Source organism: Drosophila biarmipes, chromosome 3R, assembly GCF_025231255.1.
Source record: "Drosophila biarmipes strain raj3 chromosome 3R, RU_DBia_V1.1, whole genome shotgun sequence".
Lineage (NCBI taxonomy): Eukaryota > Metazoa > Arthropoda > Insecta > Diptera > Drosophilidae > Drosophila > Drosophila biarmipes.
The window spans coordinates 18,082,301-18,105,958 of record NC_066616.1 but is presented as its reverse complement, the minus strand read 5'-3'; the positions used below and the strand labels follow the sequence as shown (position 1 = coordinate 18,105,958).

The following is a 23,658-nucleotide window of genomic DNA, read 5'->3' as shown; positions in this document are numbered from 1 at the left end:
TTTAATATGTCATATATAATACAAATTAGTTGTTTAACTATACAGGAAATTTGGGTTAATTGTATATGCAATGTTATTCATGTAAAATTTGAAGTTTGATTTGCTGTTTTTAGGGTTTTTTTCGCTTTTTTGCCGTTTTATATGCTAGAAAGATTGCAAAAAAACACGATAGATCTGCATTGTCCTTGTATAGTTAATGCTATTCTTGTTCTCCTTGCTATATGTATATTTGTAATAAGTATAAAAAATTTGTTTAAAATATATATATTCCACATACGACTTATTGATTTTAGCATTACTCCTCTCGTCTCATGGAGGTGTTGTGTAGAGGAAAATCAAATTCGTTCAGAGTCGGAGATGAGTGTGCTTGTTGGGAACGAGGGGAAGAAGTGGGGATAGCTGCAGGCAACTCTTAGTAGTTTAGTACTCATATCACGTAATATCAAAGAAATGGCTCAGTACATTAGTATTTACCTATCGAGTGATTGATCATCTGCGCGGAAACGCGGGAGTTCCCTAGCAAATGTATTCCGCTAACTTCGCACTTCATAAACGAAAAATTACCTAGGAAACGATTCAAAAATAAATGCTCCAAATTAATTCGACTACCAAAAGGGACTCCTACATTTTGATTTATCCGATCATAGACGTGTATATATATCAAAATACTTGTGTGTGTATATATGTACATATTAGCGTTAGAAAAGTGCATTCAAAACAGATCTAAACCAAGCTGCCTACGCTGAGTGACGATGCATATACGTATACTGTATATCTGAGACATCATATAGCTGCGTACGTCCAGCCATTATCAGACAAATACCAAATAATTAATCAGCCAAGTCAACACATTTTGTTTTTCAGAGGCGACTGGGGAAAAAAAAAGCAATAGGTTGACAGTATTAATTAATACAAGACAGCGAAAGTGAGTCGCAACAATATAGCATTTCAAAGGGCGTCAAGAACACTGATATTACCTTAGGGGTCTAAAGCCAAAACAATTTGCTATTTAGGATAATTCTTGGAAGCATGGTACATTTTCCTGCCGAGAAGACACCCTTTGTTCTTTATTTAATTCCTACATTGCACACTGATTTCTTAATTTATTAGAAATTGTTGTTTGAATTGATCAATGATGAATGATCATAGTAACAAAAATTACAAAAATAAATACAAAATATATAGAAATGCAAAATGATTTGCTACTTGTCTGACAATGGCTCACGCGGTACGTTTAAGTTGGTTTCATATAGCTGCATACATACATATATTTATTTGAAATAGTTTTTAAAAATGATGTTTATTTTCGCTTTCTTTTCTTTCATTATAATTTACAAGTTTGTTGGTTGCGTATAAATATGTCCTCCTTCTCTCATTAAATGATGCTGCACTAGTTTTGTTTTCGTCTCTTTAATATACGTTTATAATATATATAAATATGCTTTAAGTGGTTTCTTGTGTGTGCTTAAGTTTCCGTCAGTTAGGAGCAATAGGGTTCTGAGGGTGTAGTGGCATTGGTAGTGGTTGTGGGGAGCTTTCTTTCTTTCGATTCTTTCCGATTTCCTTCACAAGCGACACCGACGTGAGGAGCTGCCTAGGCTGTGAGTTGTGAGGACTCTCGCTTGGATTGCCGTGTCATTTCTAGTCGGTTTGAATTACGTTTGAATTTTGTTTTCTTTTTATTTATAATAGCATTAATTAATAATATAATTAATAATTATAATAATTTATATAATAAACGCAAAATTGGTAAATAATAAAAATAATAATAAAATACAATCATTACAATAATTAATCAAAATTGGTTTCATTTTGTTTGTTTTTACTGTTTTTAGTGTATTTAATGTTTACGGGGGTTCTGTTTTTGTTTTGTTTTGTTGTTGTGGTTGTGGTTGTTGTTGGGGTTTTGTTTTTGTTTGATTTAATATATTATTTTTTTGTTGCTTTCTGCATGCTGCATCTGGCTTTATATTTATATAAATTACAACGGAAGTGTCGGTGTGTTTGTAGTTGGTGTTGGCGTCAGCATCGACGCGGATGGAGGATAACGCAACGTGTGCTGCGACGTTGCCTGCTGGATATAATCCTGACTCGGATTATTCAATACGCTATCCCGTGAGTTTGAATGTGAAGTGGCGCGCAGCAGGGTGACTGCCTCGCGTTCTGGACTACATTGTACACCGTCTAGTCATTTCTGGCGCGTCGATTTCTTCTTCTTTCGTTTAAAGAAACAACAACATCTGGAATATAAGGAACCACTGGAGACAGTTAACCAAGGGACAGAAACGAGACGGATACGGATGCGGATTCGGGTTCGGATTCGGATTCATAGGGGGAGACGTAGGCAGAGGCGGAGGCGGAGGCAGTGGCAGTGGAGTGGTCGGGGGAGAGAGAGAAAGAGAGAACGGAAAACGGAAGTTGCGCATTAAAAACGACAAAGCAAAAAATTTCACTATATATCTAGAGGATCGGTTAATCAATGTATCGATATATATATTCAATGGTGTTGAATATCATCTGATATTCTAAAATTATGATCATTTTTGAGTCTACTTCTGACCTTTCTAGTTCGTTTCTTAATATCTTGATAAATTGCTTTGATCTCAAAATAACAAATAGTTCACTATCCCTGTCTTCATCCATATACCTATAAAGCTGAACATTTGCTTTTTAATTACATTTATTTTTCCGTAGTTGTCTATACAAAAGTCAGTCTATTTTGCAACACTTCTAACAGCTATGCTACATATCGATATACCGATTAATGGATCGCCTAAGTAACACATACTTTGTTTCATCGACCACTTCGACTTCCGGCTGCTGTGTGATGGGCGTGTTTGAGTGTCCGGCCGTGGGATCGTCCGGATTTAGTTCGCCGTTCGTCGAACTCACAACCTGCAAAGGAATGACAAAGAACAAAGAAAGAGAATGGATAAAATTGCAGTATTAGTCTCAACTCGACATCAATTTTTGTACTAAACATATAGTACGAGTATATACAGTAAGTAGTGATTAAACATAATTTAACGATATACACCGCTTTCTTTTTTTCTCTAATCAAAAATGAACCAGTTAAAGTACAGTCGGTACAAAAATATCGATTGGAATGGTGGTACAGACATCACACAGAACGAAACTGTTATACACACAACAAGGACTATTTCGGCAGCACTACAAATCCAAGAAGACTACGAATGAGAAATTTTGATATTCAATGCCTTTTTGAATCGAGCTGGTCGTAGATGGGTTTCGATTGGATCGCCCGACCTAGAACGGAGATTGCCTAGATTGTCAGGACTCGTTTGCAAAACACACACGCACATAAAGATGTTCAATGGTTACAAGACAGGCACTGACATATGCAAGGACCGCAGTACTAGGACAGACAATTTGTAATTCAAATACCTCGCGATAGTGTTGTAAAACGCAAGTGAAAGGAAAGGAAGGATAATGTCGTTTAGAGTTTAGTAGAAGCCGTTGCTGTGGTATTAGGGGGTAAGAATAGTAGTGTTGGTAGGTCGTTGTTTTTGGTGTCTTATTTCTTAGGGTCGTCTTCGGGGTCGCTTTTCTCATAGTAAGCATCAAAGGGGCTATCGTCATCCGAGCTCGAATCTTCAGGCAATCTCTGTAATAAGTTGTGTTTTGGTTTCGACTTTGATTCGATACATCAAAAGTGGTCTTTCCGACTCGTAAGGCATGCCAATGACGTAGCTTTATGAGAGATGTTCCTCCAGCCGAATTCTCGAAATAATTGATCTACGACTGTGGGTGTGTGGTTATGTGATCCATGCTTCTCTAGGGTTGTGTATGTCTTTGTGTGGCATGCAGTCAAGTACAGTTACGGCTAGACTAGTGTTGGTTAATGCACAGCTGAAACATGCATTTTAGTACAGTGCTCAAAAGGACAAAGGCTAAGTTTCTTCTTCGTCTCTCATGCACTTTTTTATTGGGATCCTCAAGCATCAATCAGTTCCACTACTATCAAGGAAAAACTCTAATTTCAAAAATAAAATAGGAAGATCCGAGAAAAATACCCAAGAAGAAAACTAACAAAACGTGTTGAAGAAACAAAATCAAACCGAACGGAAGTGGGCAAAACTATAGTGGAGAGGAGTAGGAATAACACACGTTGAGAGGAGAGATTATTGTTCAGTACCTTGTTGAGCTAATGTAGAGTAAATCAAGTGAAAACATTAGAATTGAAAAGGCCAAAAATATAACAGTCTGCGATAGATAATGTTTCGTTGTAATAATCATAGGAAATATATATAGGCAATTATGTACAAAATTACAATTGAACAAGATTTCAATAAGGTAATGAGGCGAATACAAATGTGATTTATTTATATTATGCTATGTCTTAACCACGAGCTGTATTGCTACGAGTTTTCTTCATTTTTTGTTCATGTATGTACAATTACAGACTGAGGACTGAGCGGGCGAGCGAGCGAGCGAGCGACAAAACAGAAATTAAACGGAACGGAAACGGAAGGAAAAGAAAAAAACTGTTGTACAACACTGGCCGGTTGTCGCAGCGAACTTACCTGCACTGAACCATGCCGATCGGCCGGCGTTAGATTGCCCAGTGTTGCCCCCGACTTTGGCACATCAGGCCACGCAGCAACACCTCCTTTGGCATTTGTCTGTGGTTGGGCGGGTTATGGTGGTGGTGGTTGAAGTGGTGGTGAAGGATTTGGACAATTGGTTTTGATTATTTTTCATGTTTTTGGTTTTTGATTGGGTACAGTTCAGTTCGGTTTGCGAGCAATTGTTGGAAACGGATTTATGCAAATTGATCAATAATTAATTTTAATTTTCAAAAATGTTTTTCGTTTTTAATTTTTGTACAACATAGAGACAGACAGCTCTAATATTATATGCGAGTGTGTTTAATTTAGGTAGAGTGTGTGAGTCTAAATAGAACTAAAGCAAGTCAGTAGAGTGCTACAGTACAACAAAAAAAATCCATACCGTAAACAATTAAAGCCGAATAAATCAAGAGTAACCAAGGGCAGATTTAAGGGCGCAGGTTAGACCAAGTTAGAAACAAATTGCTCTACGATTCCCGTTCACCGATCGATTCCAAGCATTTCTGTGCAGTTTTAAAACTAAGTTAGTCGAGCTCCTACAAGTAGCAGTCTTGAGATATCGATTTCTGGAGATCATAGCCCTATGTTACCACAGTTTAAACAAAAGAAAAAGACTAAGAGAAACCAAAAATGTTAAAGCGCACTATTAACCTAGCAATATAGTTTACAGCCATACTCATGAGTGTGTGTTTATAAAGAGTAGAAGAGCACTTTTATGCACACTAACCAGTACAGAGATATTTTTCAAGTCTACAACGTCTAACCTGAAGTATTATATATTCTTCATTCTCATTATCAACTTCGTCATCAAAATCAAAATATGAAACATCCTATAGTTTTATATCAAATATTGTGTTGAGGGGAGAAGAGTGGGATCAAAACAAAAGCGTTGAGCATAAGTAGAGAAAGAAGAGCAGTTAAGAACGGATGTTAGAAGTAAAGAACTGACTAACCAAAGAGAAAAAAGGTTCGCTAAAGCTAAGTTTAAACAAGGATAACGGTTGTTTATCTTATAAAGAGTATTAAAACGTAATCGAGTTAAATTTTGTCAGTGATAGAGAGTAAGTTTCCTTTTCGGACTGCGATAGTACAACATTGATTATTGTATACTTTACCTTAGCCGTAACATTATGACGATCTTTATTTGGTGAAATGATGACTTCATGGCCAGTTTGCAGAGATCCGACGGGCGTTGACTGTTTTATGACAGTGATGTAAATGCATTTTTTTTTAATTTTATAATACATGTTTATATATAGATGATGCAGTAGTTTGTTTAAAAACACACAGAGTTACACGCACATGAAACGGTGTTGACAACCGAAAAAAGAGAAAAGAGATCAAGGAGAGAAGAAAAGTGCTGTTAAAAATGGCATCAATTGGTTGCTTAAGTTAGTCTCTTAAATTTTGTTCTTAAAATACGCTAGCTTAACCACCTAAAGCAACGAGCTTACACACTGAGAACAAGCATTTACCAACACTGAGTGAGCGGTCGAGCGTCATACATTGCTATGCAACACTGATTTAGATTTGGAAATAAAATATATGTTCAGCATTTGTTGTACATTTTCGGTACCTTGTCAGACTTATTTTTGGCCAAATGCGATGGTGGTGCATTCTTTATGACCTTCATTTGGTCCAGCTGTTCCTTGGTCTTAAAATCAAAATACAAAAAGTCTTTAAAAAGAGGAAGCTATACAGATTAAAACACAATATTTTTCGGAGTTTGTGTGTTTTAGTTTTTACTTTTTCTATTGCGCTTTAATTTAAGGTCCTAGCTTTGAGGTGGGTCGGGACACTTTATAAAAATATATATTTCCTTCAAGTCATTGGAGGCGAAAAGATATAACATATGCCGTTGGCAACATCAATCAAACTTTAGAACAAACTGAGCACCATCTTCTGTACAGCAGCGGCGGGTGGCAGGCTTTACATTGAGGATCCTGCCGTGTTAGTGCTTGGTTACATAGGTCGTCAAACCAAGTGACAATCCCATGCGACTTGCATTCATTTGGGTTAATACGAATCATTCACTGTGGTTTTGGGGTTACGGCGGCGGTGGTGCTTGTTATATGTGGCTCTGTCAATCGAGTTCATATTGGCATGCTCGATATGCTTCCCATCATTAGAAATGATTTAAGAGTTACATGATAATTAAATTAAGAGTGCTCTTGGGATATGTTATTTTTATGGATATCATATTCTATAGATCTATATGCTTGCGTTTCACTATGTCTCCTATGAATAAGATTGGGGTTAGGTTTTAGAACTCGGCGGAGTTTTCGTTGGGTTAAGTGTGTTTTGCGTGTCTTAAATAGTGTAAGTTTAATGCGGTCGTCGAAACGATAGCTCACCATTGTCTTCCCTGTCCAGTCGAACTCGCCCTCGTCGGTGTATCCCTTACGATCGAATAAGTCTTGAAACAGTCTTCGCAGAAAATCATAGTCGGGAGTTTCGAAAAAATCTAACCGCCGTACGTAACGCAAATATGTCGCAAACTCTTCCGGATGTCCATCGCAAAGCACCTGCCAGGGGATAAGAAAGACATTAATCAATTGTTCAGAGTGATTGAGAGGTGCAGAGTTGAGTGCAGAAAAGTGCGTATAGTTCACCTCGATGGGCGTTGCTCGTTTCGTATCACCGATTTTTTGATATCTCTCCTTGAGTGTATCAGCCTTCAGGCCTTGCCACGGCAGTGAACCTCTTAAGAAATACATAAACATATGACCCAATGCCTCCAGATCGTCGCGTCGCGACTGCTCACGCCCCATATGCGTGTTGATTGACATATAACGTGCCGTTCCAGTTAGGGACTTATGCTCCCGATATGGTATATGCCTATTTGTATCTAAATCAATGTATTCTTTGGCCAAACCGAAATCTGTCAAGAAAAAGTATGATTAGATTTAAATTGAGTATTGAGTCTACGGACTTACCAATTATATGTATAATTTTTTCACGTTTTGTTGACGTTCTGCCGATGAGAAAGTTCTCTGGTTTCACATCCCTATATATTAAGTGCCGACTATGAACATATTCGATCCGGTGGAGCTGCATTTTTATAATGAGGAAAAATGTATTAGAAAATAGTTATTTTTTCAGAGACAGAGAGAGCATTTAATAGTTTCTTTCTTGCCTATGAAGTGCTCTCTTTATATCGATTTTATAATTTAATTACATTTTTCTGTAGTGTCTCAACTAGCTGTATGTTTTTTACTGTAAATTTTTTGGTTCTTTGATGGCATTTGATTTTTTATCGTTTGTTTTCGCTGATAAATCATAAGTATAAACAACTTAAAATTATCTAATTTCAACTACTAATTGATGTGTACATGCAAATTTTACTTAGTTACAATGAACGTTTTGTTTTTCGTTTGGCTGAATTTTGTTTCTGATATTTAAGAACTATTTGTGTAGAGAAGCAATTGAAGTGAACGACGCCTCCAAATGAATGCAAACAAATCTTAAAACTTAGGTACAAATTAAACCTCAACCAGGCAGCTACGATTTGTGACAGAAATAGTGAGTCGGAGAGAGTCGAGATAGAGAGAGGCAGCGACCTATTGGTTTTTGTTAGTAATGGACATCAGATAAACAGTAAATAAAATAGTTAAAACTATAAGCTAATTTTTAACCAAGCAACCCTAATAGAAACGCAGATACACATCCCAACCCGAACACACACACGCAAAACAAACAAAAAGTGTTTTTGATCTGGAGTCTTAGGACTAGTGTTGGTTAATTTTGGCCTCGTCTACCAGTGTTGTGAATGTAATTATGTGCAGAGTTATGCGCGTGCTTGGGAAAACTTTGCTGATTACAGATATCTGTTGATTTTGCTGCGTTGTTTAACTTTGGTTTTTGGTGGATTTTGTTGTGGTAGTACTTACTAATTGTATAGCTATCAGAAGAACGCTCTTCAAAGTGAAACGTCTGCCGCAAATATCGAATAAATCTTCGAGTGATGGACCAAGCAACTCCATAACAAGAGCATTGTATTTGCCGCAGGGGCCAAAGTAATATACTTCTGGTACACCCTCTGCTATCGATTGATCGATCGATTGATTGATTGATTAAGTGGTCGATTTTTTTTCAGTTGGTTGGTTGGGTTGACATGGAATTTTGTTTGGAGGAAGCGAGCGAGTGTTTATTATTTATTCGAGTGTTGGACAGCGCACAAAAGTTTTTTGGTTGTTCGATTTGTTGTTCATTGTTGTTTTTGTTGTATTTATGCAAAAAATTGGTGAACAAGAGATAAAAAGAGAGAGATGGGAGAGAGAAGAAAGAAAGATGAGAGATACAAAATAGAAATCATTTTTCAATATCATTTTTTTGGTTTTTTTTTAAGCTGCATTTCTATTAATTTGACGGGTCGGACACAACAAAAAGGAGAGAGACAGAGTGGGAGAGTGATGTGTAGAGAGCGATGGAGTTACGGCTCATGTTTTGGAGGTTAGTGTAGCGCGTCTTACGATATTACCACCTTTCATTTGACAGAGATCGAGCGAAAGTATAAATACATTATCGGGCAACTGTGCTAAACACAACAAGAACAACAAAAATAGAGATTCTCGAAGCATATACACAAGGAAAAGCCTGCTGGACGACCAACCTGGCGACTGGAACTCACCTACCAACTCATCCTCCTCCTCCGTACCTCATATTTGACCTAACCAGTAGAAACCTTAACTCGGGTATAACAGTTCTTTGTGTGCTTACAGCTAATTCTTAACACTAGAGTAGTTTCCTTGGTGGTTGGGTGTGTGGTGTGTATAACAGGTTTTGGGATTCTCTGAATTCCGGTAACTAGTTCGATAGATCTTTTGCAACTGTGTTAGTAGTTTTGGTTAATTATATACAATGCACTTTTTTATCAAAGAGAAAAAGAGCGAAAACAAAAGTCAGTTTGGTAAATGAAAACACAGTGAGGTAAAGTATTGACAAGTTCAACACAACGAAACTGTTATAATAGCATTATTTCAGTTGTTTCTCACTTGAAAAGGCAAAAGAAGCAAAATATCCTAATGGCTTATGTACAAATAAGTGTTTGATTTGTAAAATCTATACGACTCTTTGTTAACATGCTTTTGAGGGATTGATTTTTGTGTTTGTATAATTTCTTTGCAGATCCGTTAAACAATATTGGAAGTTGCAACAAAAAAGTATTATTACTTCTACTTTATTTTCAACACAACTACAGTAAACTAAAGACTTGACTAACGTTCATTGCGTGAATTCCAAGACAAATAAAATAAAAAAAATATAAAGAAACCTATATTTTAGCCGTTGAGACACTTTTGGTTAAAAATATAAATTTAAAAAATCGGTTTATGGACGAGATGCTGGCGGATTTCACGAGACATACGCTTTAATTTTAAATGAAGTGTTAAAAAGAGGAAATCAAAAAACAAAATGCAGCGAGCATTGGTTTTCTAAACTAGCATTAAGCAAATTGTATAGCTCCATACAACATTTATGCGATCATTACAATCAAGTGAAACCCGCTTTACTTTCGCCAAAAACACCTTGTGATGATGGTTTGCAGTCTTAGTGGTTTGCCACACTTACAAGTTGTTTCGCTATCATCAATACAGTCTTAAGTGAAAATTTACGGGCGCAAATATTGAAGAGATCTTCTAATGATAATCCCAATAACTCTAAAACCATGGCATTGTAACGGCCACCGCAAGTGCCCAAATGATAAATGCGTGGTATGCCATCTGGGGCGTTATCGGCTGCATTTCGAGATGGATTCCGTGGTCGCATTGGGTTTGCATTGTTTTCAGATACAGGACAGAATCCAATTCCAATTCCGATTCGGGGTCCGATACAGTTTTGATGGTGGGATGGTGAGTGAGGGGTTGGTTCATAGCATTATGTTATAGCAACACGGCATCGCAATGTATTATGCAACAGTTGATTGTAGTTGAAGTTGGTTGTTTGCAGGTGGGTTGGTTCAATTCAATTCAGTTCGGTTCAATTTCGAGTTGGTTGTAATGTTGTGGTTGATTGCAGCAGACACGGGGAGAAATATATAGATAGAAGATAGAGAGCGGCGCATGATGATCGGGTTCGGGTTTAAATTTCAGTTTAGCGGTGTGGTTCGTTCAATAATTCATAGCAAGTATATTTTGGTGTTGCAGAAGTTGATGAATAATGGAGGAACGAGAGCAATATATTTATAAAAACAACAGATTAGAAAAAGCAATAGAAAACGGAGGATAAAAAAAAAACAAGAATTAAATAATTTAAAGTCGGGTAATCGTTGAGAAATCGGTATATATAGCAGGGAGTATATATAGTGATTTGATTTTCGTGATTTTCTAGCTGTTTTACATTGGCGGGTATAACAGTATAACAGTAGTTGCAGCTGCAGCCTGAGCCGCTCACCACAGACGTACAATATACAGGACGAGGTGTTTATACAGTTTATTGTTTTTCAATCATTTGCTTTTATCTTTTCAATTTTCATCTCACGCACCGACCGACCTCCGAAAATATGCTTGAGAAAATCTATTCATGTTTTTCTTTTCGTCGTATACTTTCTTCGCAATGTGTTTAACACTTGCGAGGTACCATAAGTGTTATACAAAAATGATAATATACATTCGTTTACATAGGAAACTAATCAAGTGGTGGTAACGGTGCAAAACTATTTTATTTTCAGTAGTTTTAGGTTAGTAAAAGGGTGGACGTTGGGAGGGAGTGTGACCAGGAAAGAGACCGGCTTGGGTAATCTTCAAGTACAATCTGTACTTCTTCAGAGCCACTGGAGTTATCTTCCCTGCAGAGGTCTTTGGTTGTTAGTAAGTGGTTAGTGTTAAGTGGGACGACAGCTTTGGGAAAGTTTGGGGGTTGACTGCAGTGTTAAAAATCGATTGTTTACATACCATGTGATCCTAATAGTTTATAAAACCTATACTCTAAGTGTAGTTGCGGAGCCTTTGACTTCATAGGCTCCATTTTTATTGCTACATGTTCATTGTTGTAAAGATTTTTGCCTGCAAAGGAAGAGCATATCTGAATTAGTTGTATTATTCAGAAGATAGTTTTAAAATAAGACAAACATCAATTCAGAAGCCCAAAATGCATTGCCAAAACCAGAAGGGACTTATACATGCTCAAGGTAGACTATCACGGTTCTCATGCGCTCAAGGGGTTTACCTGCCCCACTGCTGTCGGCAGTGCCACGCCCATTACGCCCTGCGACACCAACACCACCGAAGCAACACATTCGACGACCTGACCGAAGGAGGAAATAGTAGTAGTGATAAAACTAGCAGTTATACGTATGTTCCCCTGTTCTCAAGCACTCCAAAAATCATCCATAAACTGAAACTGATTATACTCCCATTATTATAATATTGTTTAAATAAAACTGTAATCCATCATTAAATTATTTTAAAAGGAACTTCTTATACTGCATTTCATCAAAAGCCCTTAATAGCTTTTCCGAATTTTAGGATGGGATTAGAGAAAATCGCTCGGAAGTGGGATTGAGAACAAGGCCGCATATAATTTGAGAATTGCATTTCAGATGTGACGACATGACGGAGACGCAGACAGAAGCTGAGAGAAGATGTCAACGGCGAACAGTGCGCTCATGTGCGAAATTATGTCATGAGAAGGCGGCGAGAGAACCCACCGAGAATGTGTGGGTGGCTTGGGTTGGGTTCGGTTTTATGAGTTGGCTGGCTGACTGGGTGGGTGGTTGGGTGGTTGGATGGGTGAGACAGACGTTGCTTATCAACAGACACAAAATTAAAACGTTGATAGAGTCGCCGCACACAAATAGATGTATGTATGTGGATATAAACATGGCGATAGGAAGCCGCATGATTTTGATTACATGCTGGAAAACGCCCTTGCCCGCCACGCCCCCGAGCAAAGCATTTGTTTGCCCATTTCTTGGAACACTTTGGCAGAAAGTGCTAAATTAACAATAATTTGTTGCTCTTGAATCGTTTGTCTACAAAGGCAAAACTTCTAAGACTGCTGGACTGCTGGCAACCATTATAAATTTCTATGGAATGTGCACTTAAATTGATAGTCTCAACCTCCAGTTCTGAAAAACCCCTTAACCATGGTTTTTATATAATGTAATGGACTTTCCAAAGAGAGTTATAGTTATAAAGAAATGCCTATTCCAGCCCCTGCGAGCCAATCTCCGAGCAAATCATCAACAAATACCGTGACCTAACTCAATATACAATATTAATCACAGTACAGAAGTGTGCAAAAAACGAAAAACAAACCCTAAGATTTGTTGAAAACAATTTGCGCGCTATAAACAATAAAACAGAATCACACAGCAACTGAAACAACGAGGAAGAGAAAAGAAATTTTATAAAGGGCGTGCTACGCCGAACAAAAATAAAGCGAAAGTTCCCAAAATTAAACGAGAAACGCCCACGCAAGGCGCCCATAAAAACGAGCTAGGAAAAGAGGCGGAAAAGTATTTAGGTTGGTCAACGTTCTGGTTCTGGTTTCCCAACGGCCTCTCTCTAATATATTCCTGTTCCTCTGTTTTTGAAATGGGCAGAGAACACAAAAGAAGCAGAAACGGGCCTCTTCTAAATGAAAAACAAAATTATGTCATTTTGATTGCAGTTCGAGAGAAAGAAAATGAAAATGCCCCAATTTAAAAGGCCCAAACATTTCGCTTTTATCTCAGCGTCAGCAGTAATCTGAATTAATAACAAAGGAAAAGAGCCAACAAACACATACTTGGCGTAAGATATTTATAGAGCACAATTAATAAAAATGATATCATAAGCGAAGCGAAATGGGCTGTGCGACGTCATAGAAACAAATTTAAGATACTGTTTCCATTGAACCCTACCGAGTGGTGCTTCTCAAACTGTTGCCAATTAAACACAGCATTCAAGTGTGATTGTTTTGCCTTTTACCAAAGCCGTCGTGTGCGGCTTAATGAGTCATGAAAAAACCCCACAACAAAAAGTCTCGAGATGCTGAGGTGGAACAAAGAAACAGCAGCACGGCTCAGACCGGCTGAAAGAGACGGACTGAGCGGGCGAAGAAAGAGACGGACTGAGGGCGCTGATAGATTACAGTTTTGGCGGCACTGGCCACTGCCGGCTGCGAATTAGCTAGACCATATAGTACATATAGTACTACCTGTTGGCAATGTGACAACAAATGCACAAAAGGAAGTGGCAGGCCCCGAAAAAGTAAAACAAACACACGGCGGCGGGGCGGGGGCCTGCATGAAACAACTTTATAAAAGCGCATTTAGCAAACAAAGCCAAAATGACGACGTCGACGATGCCAAGAAAACAGATGGCGGAATGGAATGGCATTTTTACTTTTTTATTTTGTATGTTGTATTTGGTTGTATTGTGCACTTCTTGCCGCCGGTGAAAAGGAGCGGGGAACTGTTCCCATTGTGGTTAACAGACCTGGCAAGGAATGCCCGACGAAAGGAAGTGGCCAGCGAAAAAATCAAGAAAAAAGAGCCCCAAACGCGACATTATTTGCATGCCAACAGGCAAAAAATGGGTAAGAGAAATGGTTAATGGGGTTCGGGTACTACGAAGCCTGGCTTGGAATCATAAACATCACATTTCGAGTATTTTCAAGAGAAGTCTTGCTTCAAAGAAAAAATTATCAAAAACTGAATCCACTCGCTTTAACTTTGACTTTTAACGGATATTGCTGAGGTAAGGAAAATGCAAATGCAAGAAATGAAAACCAACTGATCTTCATTTTTTATTCAATTTAAAGCCCAATCTACCCAGAAAACCATGAGTAACACTGCATAACTTTCTACATAGACAAATGATCTTGAGAACATTCAAATCGATTGATTGTCTTATTTTATACACACTCCTCGGTACTTACCTAAACGCAGTTCGCCAAAATTACCACAGCCAATTTTTTTACCGACACGAAAATTTGGTCCGACCATAAGTACACCGGTTGTGGTGCTCACGGATTGGCGGGTGGAATACATGTTATTGCTTGAGCTCTTACCACCGGCTAGGGCTGTGGTGGCATTTGCCACATTACCAGCGGATGGACCGGCAGTTGTCGTTTGTGGGCCACCGCCACTGCAAGGAAAGAGAACGGAAATCGATTAGTGACAAGTTGATTGCAATAAAAGTAAGCATTTCAGGGGCCTTTGGGCGGGGGCAGGCACCACAACCACCTGATGTAGGCTTTGCTAGGGAGAAATTATAATACTAGTCTGCATAATGGAGTACAAAATACAGCTAACACTCTTCCCTAATCATCTATAAAGGAAGGCTTAGCTGATTAATACTTAGACTTAAGGTGCGCCTTACTCCTTGGCTAGATCTCAAATACGTACTCTTCCTCCTTGATATGCTTTTGTAGGGTTAAATACTTGCGCAACATTTAATTTTGAAAGACCAAAAAGGCCCGGGTATGCCAGATCTAAGCTGTTGACAGGCGGAAATTGAGCTAGTAGAGTTCAGTAAACCTATTCGACCGAAAAAGATACTGTCGTTCTGTGAGTGGGCGTTACTAGTACTCATAAATAGGTTCTTTACTCTTGTCCCCAGGACAATGACACAGAAACTTTTCGCATTCTCGGGAGTGACCCAGCACAGACAGCACGAAAATCGATTCGTACGAATCGAGTTGTGTAGGCCAGGTGAGTTTCTGTTTGCCTGGGCCCGTGGCAAAGGGAATAGAGAACTAGCTGCTGGTTATGGCCACATGTCCGGGGAGCCCGCTGAGGCATGACGATTCCAGGGGAGTTGGGGCCTCGATTTCGAGTAGTAAAGAGTCGAGCCGAGTGGGGTGACTCATGGCCAGACAAGGGAATCATGTTTGATTAAGACAAAAGGTTTTGCGCTTTGTTGCAGCTCGGAATGGGTGTGGCCACTGAAAGATCTCTTATTTTCCCATGCTTTTCATTGTTGCAGAATTTAGTTCAATGTCATCGGGGTTAATCGGCATTACAACGTAGCTACAGTGCTTAATTGGGTTAGGGGTTACTACGTTGTCTTCTGCAAGTGCGGGGATACTTTCAACGAGCCTCGTTTTCAAAGATAGTGTAACGCAAATGAATCACTGGAAATCACTCCTATGCGACATATACGACACAATGTAAGGGAAAATACAATAAAGATACGATTATCAGTTCGCCCACAATCGCTCTTCTTGATAATTTAATTTATTACTACTACGAATTGGACGAAGTAGGATGTAAAACCACAGTGCAGGCAATAATTTTTATCGCAAATTAAAGGCCTTTATCGATTTGAGACCTAACGTGATTATTAAGGAAGTGGGTCAAGCGGTTTGTTTCCTTTAACTTAAACCTCCAGTTACTTAGAAAATTTCATTCCTAATTCTACTGCTGCTTTATACATTCTTACATTTGAAGTTTACACCCATCAACCTTAGTTTTGCGCACCCAATCCTTAAGTTATTACCACTGCTAAGCACATACAATACAAAATAGCTCAAATTCCATATAGTTAAATCTCTCTAAACTTCAGGTAGTTGCACATGGCAATATTCAATTGGCTATCTGATGGAAAGGAGAATCAAAATCTTTCTTTTCTCCCGCCCCACCCGAGCCGATAAACAGGAAATTATTGGCTATTCCCACTCGTTTCAAGACCATAATTTCTACTTTCATCTAATATCAGTTCGCCGGTCGGCGATTATTTGCCAGCTGCGAACGGGAGTCGGAAAATCTTATCTGCCCACAAGTGTTTTCTTCTTTTTTGCAAAACTCGAAGGAGAAGAAATAACAACGTACACACCACCGATAATGGTACCGTTAAGCGGGGCTGTTGCAAAGAAATCACAAAGACTAAAAACCGCCGATAACAATTAAAGAGTAAATTGCTGTGGGCAGGAGCAAAGGGGATTGATCAGGCGTCGAAATGAATCAGAAATAAGTTCGAGTTGTACCTCGATTGCAGGTTCCTTCCTCTTCGAAACCTGCTGGGAAATACAAAGAACACTGGAAACTTGCAGCCCAGGCCAAGACTTGCTGTAGGATTAAAGGAAGTCATTTGAACCGAAGTTAAAAACCAATCATCCAACTGTTACGGCTCTATAGATAGGTTACTTAAACAAAATCATAACTTGCCACCTTTCAATAACAGTGTATAAACGCGTTGCAGACCTCTACGAAACGAAAACAAAACGTCCCTCATCCATCAATTACTAATTAGTCGGGTATTTCTAGTCGGTTGGCTTTCCTAGGGTATTTTCATTGCCGCGGCAAGTCTCATTTTTCATGCCTTTCTTGTTACTGCTGTGACTGTTTTATGGCTTAATATCCTGGGGCTAAAACTGGTTCATGTTAATACACACACGAGTGTGTCTTTTCTGTGCACTCTGTACATATGGCCGGGTATTAACGTACAAATGGCTGAATGTCCATCGATCGATCGCCGTTTGTCTCCACTTCTCCGGCACAGATACTATATACATATCTCCGGCTCTGGCTCTGGCTCTGGCTCTGGCTCCCCACTTGAAACCATTTTTATTCGGTTGGTCTCCGCGTAATGTTTTTCTGTTGTTCTTTTTGTTTTCATTACTTTTTGGGGTCGGCTTGGCTCGGTTTCTTGGGTTTCTGGCTTTCTACGAGGCCTCTTGCCACTGCTGCCTGCGGCCTGGTCTGGAAACGGGTTCCCATTTTGTCGCTCCCGGTTGTTGGTTGTTCTTAAAGATTGCCTTGTTTTTCATGAATCAGAATGTGAGAAAAAGGCTCTCGGCTGCTGGTAATCGCAGCTGGGGTCTGCCAAAGCGGTTTCCTTGGCGGTAAGGGGTTAATAAGCACAGCTCAATAAGCACTCGATAACTGTATGTATACAGGTTTGAAATTAATCCCATGCTCACTCACAAAGTAAGGAGTATACAGTATCTCAAGTCGATCCCTTATCAGGATTGTTTAGTCTTCCATTTCACTAAAATATCTATCATATCATGGTTCGTTTCATATGCCAGACCAAACATTGACATTTCTTCACGATAAGCAGATGACATAACATCCGGCATCAAAAGCAATTAACACTTGTTGCGAAACCAAATGAGATTCCCCAACAAAATACCGCCAAAAAACCCGTTTGATGGAAAGTGAATTATAAAAAAGAGAATTTCTTTATTTTGTTTGCTGCGTTTGGCGGCAGGGAGAAACAAAATCGATAATTAAAAATAAGCCAAAGGCTAAAAATAAAATTATGCACAAGGTGGGTTGACCAAACTCACTCGTTCACAGCCCCCAAATAAAGGGGTCACACGCCCCTCGTGTGCTTGTATCTGTGGGACACTCTTATCCGTATCTGTGTGGGGCTCATAAATAAATCAAGTGTAAATTGAACACAAATCCGAGTCAAAGAAAAAAGGGCGGGGAAATGGAGGGAAATAGAACGGGGAACATAGAGAACCTGTGCTGATGACGGCAATGGCAGAAACCGCAGACAGCGGAAAATCATTATTAGAATCCCACAACATTAGCGACAGCCACAGTGCACCGAAAGAAAAACATTTGAATTTAAATTTTAAACGCTTTATCTTAATATTGATTTATCTGTTGTCATACAAATTCTTAAGATAGTTTGGGCAATTAGATTAAAATAAATCTAATTAACGAAGCAAGACTAACCTAAGTATCTTTCTTTTACGACATCAACCTAAGTTTTTACTGTGTACCCATACAAACCGCAAAGGAATTTCCCCTAATTTGACAGAATATTGATTGGACACCAAGGTGACACAGTGACTCCAAAACTGTGACTAACTCGCCTAATTTAAATTCAATTAAAGCCCAGCAAAGCCACTTAAACAAGAAGCCACTAAAAACCCAAAAATGTCTAGGGGAAAATTACATAAGCAACCAAAAGAAAGCAAGTGGTGCTTAAAAATAAACAAATGATAAAGAAAATCGAGTGATAAGTGAGTGTGTCTATACTTGTTGCGTTTGGGTGGGTGTTGGTGGCGGCCCTATCAGCCGGAGATTTATGTGACGTTATACAGCACTTGTTTTTCCCTTTCCTCTCCTCCCATTGCTTTCAATTGATTTGTTGCTATAATTTCTATTTATATAAACAAACAATTTCATTACAATTGCCAGCACGAGCAATTGAATTTCAATTATGCAAATCAATTGAAAAGGCGCACAAGTAAATCCCAATATCCGAGTAGGAAACACTCTTACAAGGTAAGATATATACTAAACTGCTGTGTATTTTTAATTAAATTTGTAAAGAAAAGATAACAATTAAGAAATTTAATTTAGTCAAAAAAAGAAGTTCTCACAAATCACATTTTTTATTTATTCTATGGCTTGTTAGTTAACTTCTGGCTTTATAAACCTATAAATCATACCTTTTTAAATCGAAAATATACTTTTTACATACTCAAAATTATTTAAAAACTCTTACGTTTATCTATCTCAATAAAACGAATTGATTCACAAGGCACAAAGTAATTAAAAAACCAGAGTGTACATTAATTGTCGATGCGGATGAATCAGATCCATTGGCAATATGCTACAAATGCGTTTTGGATTGTTGCTACTAATGCGATTACGGTTGTTGTTGCCACTGTCTTGTTGTTGGTAATCGAATCGTAATCGAATCGCTATAACGTACAGCATAACGACATAACGTAACGTGTCAATATCCATTTTCAATGGCATTTGACGTTTTGAAAGCCTTAGCGGCGGAGTGGAGAGTACAACAACTACTGCTGAAACCACTACAATGTCAGCACTTTGATTCGCATAACATAAATGAGCGTACACACTTGTGCTTTCTTCCTCCTCTCCATCTCTCCAAGCCCACTTCCATACCAACTGACCCATCAACGGTGATAAGCGGGGAGAGCGAGAGAGCCTTGCTGCACACATAGACAAGCCACTCGAGAACCCACACAGATACGAGTTGGCTAGATAAGCGCGCCTTGATTAGCAGCGACGTCAGACAATAGCGAGTCGAAATGAACGAGTGGCAAGTGTGTGAAAAGAGAGTGGGAAACAGGCGCAGCCCATCTCAAAAGGGGGAGGACACAAGCCAAGAGGGGGAGGCAGGAAGGGGAGGGAGACAGATGCAAGCGCCACTGCACCTTGCACAGTGGGTGCCATCATGGCATTAATAAAATAAAAATAAGTAAGGGTTTTATACTAAGAAGTAAAGATAGGATATTATTTCCTTAAGAAGTTTGCCATAAAACTAATTGGAAATGGGATGATCAGTGAACTGATTTCACACATAATCCGACGACTAATGACCCCCCCTTGTGTAGTATCTTTTGCTGGTAGTCAATACCCAACATTCGCCGAATCGCCCCACTGTGCCGCCAGATTTGGGGCTGGGCTGGCACGTCACCCAGCCCACTTCCACTTCCAGCGGCAGAGCCAACACAATTCCATTGACGACGCAGTCTATCAACGCCACAGCCTCTAACTGAAAAGTGCACAATGCCTGTAATGTGAACGCTCGTCGCCGTGGATGTGGATGTGCTTGTGTGTCTGTATGTGGGCGCTTCAATGGCCGATTGACCTTTGCATGTTAGATTAACATTGAATATGAAGTCCAATCCCCGCCTCCTCCCTCCCCTTCTTCTCCGCCCACAGATCCTGTTTGTGGGCCATCTGCGCTGCGTATCTGTGTGCCTCGGCGGCGTAGGCCTTAATTAGTTTAGCCTCAGCTCGGACACGTGCAAAAGCCGAAAGCTATGCAAATGAGTTCCACAGAGGTCAACGCTATAGACCACATATGAGTGGCATTAAGTGACCACCGAACCCACAGTTGCAATTACACAAGCGGTTCGAGAGCCAGCACGAAGTATGTCGCATCTCAGGTGCGATTTCTGCTTCCACTTTAATAGAAATCTATTAAAAAACACATTTCGTTTATCACTATTTAATATCCTCCTTAAGTTCTTCTAATCCATTCCCAGATTATTTTTGGGTACTCCTGTTGTTGCTTTCCGGAACTTTTCCATTTTACTAGCTGTAATAATAATGAATATTATGGACAACCCGATCTTGTTTGGCTATTATTCCGACCCCCGTCGTATGCGACTGTGTAAAATTGTCGGTAATTTGCTTTCTAGTGTTTTCTTCCTGCAGCGCTCAACCTTTCGTAGCGCGTCGATGGGGTGGCGGGTGACCCCGAGATAACCCCAACCCCAACTGGCCTCCTTCACCCTTGCTTTGCTGTTATTTACGCCCGATTCCTTCCTTCCGCCTTGGTTGGGCGTTGGTGGATTGACGGGGGCGTGGCTTTTCGACATTGAAAAACCTCACGTGCGTTTGCGCTGCCAACAAAAGTTCGGTTTCCCTCGTTTTTTCTTTGGCTTTTTTATTGCTGCATTGTTTGCAGCTTCTGGCCGAGTTCAATGTCGCGGCCAATGCAATTTGAGCAATTGCATTTTTACGCTTTTCTTATTTATCTTTAATCGGCATGTCTGTCAGTCGATTGCCAAACTGAAGGCCGGGAATAGTCAATACAGTGTGGCCCTGCATAATAGTCACCTGAATTCGCATTTTCTCAAAGACAGCAAAACTCTAGAGGTCGACTCTATAAAGTTATGAAATTTCAAACTTTTAAAGGAGTGGAAAACTCACGTCTCAGTTTGCAAATAATTGCTTTGGATACCTGACTGTTTAGTTTTCTTATTTACACACTTTGTTTGCGAAATACGGAGGGGGCGAGTAAATGAATACTGATTTGTTAGCCCAGACGTCACAGTTCATTATTAAGTAACACAGGGGGTGGTTAAAAATATTTGAACTTTTAAACTACTCACGTGGAGTAATTCAAAATACAAGATAAAGCAATGACTTTTGTATCTGGAAAAATGAATACATATTGTTCATTCGACTTTAACCACACGCAACGGTTATTCACTGGAAGTATCTGTGCCATTCCAGGGTACTTTCCTGCGATAAACGCGATACTGGTCACACTGACGCACCGCAGAGTATCCCAGATAGTTCCCACAACCCTTCCGTTGCGAGTCATTCGAAACTGAGCGCTTAACATGTGTTCAACACAAGTGGCTAACGCGGCCAGGGAAACGCGATAAAAAAATATATACATCTATAACTAACCCGGTGAACTCCGTGGAACGGCGCTTTCAGTGCGACAGAGAGGGCGAGAAGGGCCTCATGCATGGAATCCCGTGGAAGGGGAAGAGGAAGAGCGTCGCGGGGGATCGCCGACGCCCAGTGGCCGTCAAACCGTGAGCAGCTGTTGTTGACTCTGCGGCCGTTCACTCCACGTTGTTGTACTGCTTGTTGTTGCTGCTGATTTACTGTTGTTGTGTTTGAGAACGTGTTTTTATATTTTCGCTGGCTTTGTTTCACAATTGCTTAACTAGCTGCATGGCTTGAATTTTACACAATTTTAGCACATTTATTGCACATCTGGTTAGCTTGGAAATTAACAAATAAACATTAATTTTTATTTCGACTGTGCAATCATATTTCTTGCTTAATCACTTTTCCGCTTTCTTTGCTTTGCACTCGAAGCACATTTGATTATTATTAGTATTACTATCACAACTATTTCTGTGTGCTGCTCTTTGCGTACTATTATTAAATCCCAACTGGAAAATGTTTTTAATTTGCCATATCCGCTGCGCTTTGTCTTTGTGTGCGTGTGTGCTGGTGCGAGCGAGCAAGGGCGAGGAGAGCGGAGGGTGGGCGGTGCGGAAAAGATCAGAAAAGTGCTGCAACATGCGAGAAATCCGCTCAACTTTCGCCACATTACGAAATTAAAGCCAAAGCCGGAGACCCAAGCGCCCCCAACAAACTGCTTTTAAACACTTCTTTTTTTTTAGTTACTTTTCTTTTGCAGGTCAAAAGTCCGAAAGACAAAGGAGTGCGAGAGAGAGAGGGAGGGAGAGAGACCCAGCAGATACAGATACCAAAAAGGCAGGCAAAATAAATTGTGGAAAAAAGTCATAAATAACTCGAAAAACCAGTTTATGTTGCCGGTGTACAAACAGGCAGCTCCAAAGCAGCAAAAGCAACAGACACAGTAAACAATATGTGTGCAGCAAAACGAAGAAAAGTGCGAGCGAGCTAAGAATAGTACTTAACCATACACAAAAATGGGAAACACAGGAAGGGGGGGAAAACTCGTTAAAGTTGTGCAGAAGATGGAAAATAAAGCACGGACACAGCTGATTAAAAAACTAAAAGATACACACACAAGCACACGCACACAGCTGAGCGAGAAGAGAGGATAGATAATTTTCCAGTTGTGGCAGACTGTCAGGCCGAAGGAGATGGGGATACAGAGATAGCAGAGGTGTTTAGCAACAGTTTGACAGGCACAACTCTTTTCTGCTATGCTCCACAGGTCCACTATTTATTTTGGTCTCCAACTTTTGACACACACACGCACACAGGCGGCCGTAAAGAGCGCATAAAAAACGTGGCTGCACTGCATTCAAAATCGTTTCCAAAGGAAACTGGAGCAAACACAAATTATTCAACGTCACAGCGATAAAGCGATTAACGCGTACAACAACACAGCACACCACGAATTCTCACAGATATACTATACTACTACACTGCAGTGCACACCCGCAGCGCACCGCGAGATTGGCGAGAGAGTTGCGAAAACACAAGTACGGCGGAGGAGGAGACGGAATGACAACTGCCGCGCCAAGCGATCGAAAATCAAATGAGCCCCGGCACAAAGAACCCGCGACGGCGAAGGCGGCGGGAGAGAAAGAGAGAGAGTGCGAGAGAACCCCCCACACAGGGAGAAATTCGGTGTAACTTGAAGATCGATTCGGTGATTTTCATTACGATTAGGGTCGTAAAAAATTTATTTTTCTGATGTTAATTCAACGAAAATCAATGATATTTACGTATGACTTATACTTATTATAGTGCAAAACACTGTGAAGAAACATAGTGAGGTTCATACCTGATTTTTAATAAGCAGACGAACGTGCCTGAAGTCTAAATCCAATTAAGTCATTTTTAAGGTCCGATCAAATTAACTCTGACGAGTATCTTAACCCAAACACATATTCGATCGAGAACATGAAACATATGATGACATAAACATATCCAGATGAATTTCTCACGGTGTAGGAG

At 39.7% G+C, this 23,658-nt stretch overlaps 1 protein-coding gene across 16 annotated transcripts; it reads right to left on the bottom strand.

Moving 5' to 3' along the window:
• Positions 1-1,281: 1,281 nt before the first annotated feature.
• On the bottom strand, positions 1,282-23,226 carry LOC108023842 (casein kinase I). 16 transcript variants are annotated; one of them, XM_017093543.3, is made up of 12 exons: positions 23,104-23,226; positions 21,655-21,977; positions 14,451-14,659; positions 11,480-11,590; positions 10,158-10,324; positions 7,526-7,640; positions 7,202-7,470; positions 6,944-7,114; positions 5,705-5,785; positions 4,545-4,643; positions 2,789-2,895; positions 1,282-2,258 (listed from the first exon to the last, which is right to left on the bottom strand). In XM_017093543.3, exons 3-12 carry the CDS (start codon positions 14,560-14,562, stop codon positions 2,189-2,191), a joined length of 1,302 nt encoding a protein of 433 aa, XP_016949032.1. In that variant the 5' UTR covers positions 14,563-14,659; positions 21,655-21,977; positions 23,104-23,226; the 3' UTR covers positions 1,282-2,188. The 16 variants fall into 16 exon arrangements, with proteins under 16 accessions (XP_016949032.1, XP_016948979.1, XP_016948993.1 ...); XM_017093490.3 differs by lacking the exons at positions 21,655-21,977; positions 23,104-23,226 and adding an exon at positions 14,920-14,981; XM_017093504.3 differs by lacking the exons at positions 21,655-21,977; positions 23,104-23,226 and adding an exon at positions 14,920-14,981 and having other exon boundaries at positions 1,282-2,240.
• Positions 23,227-23,658: the final 432 nt, after the last annotated feature.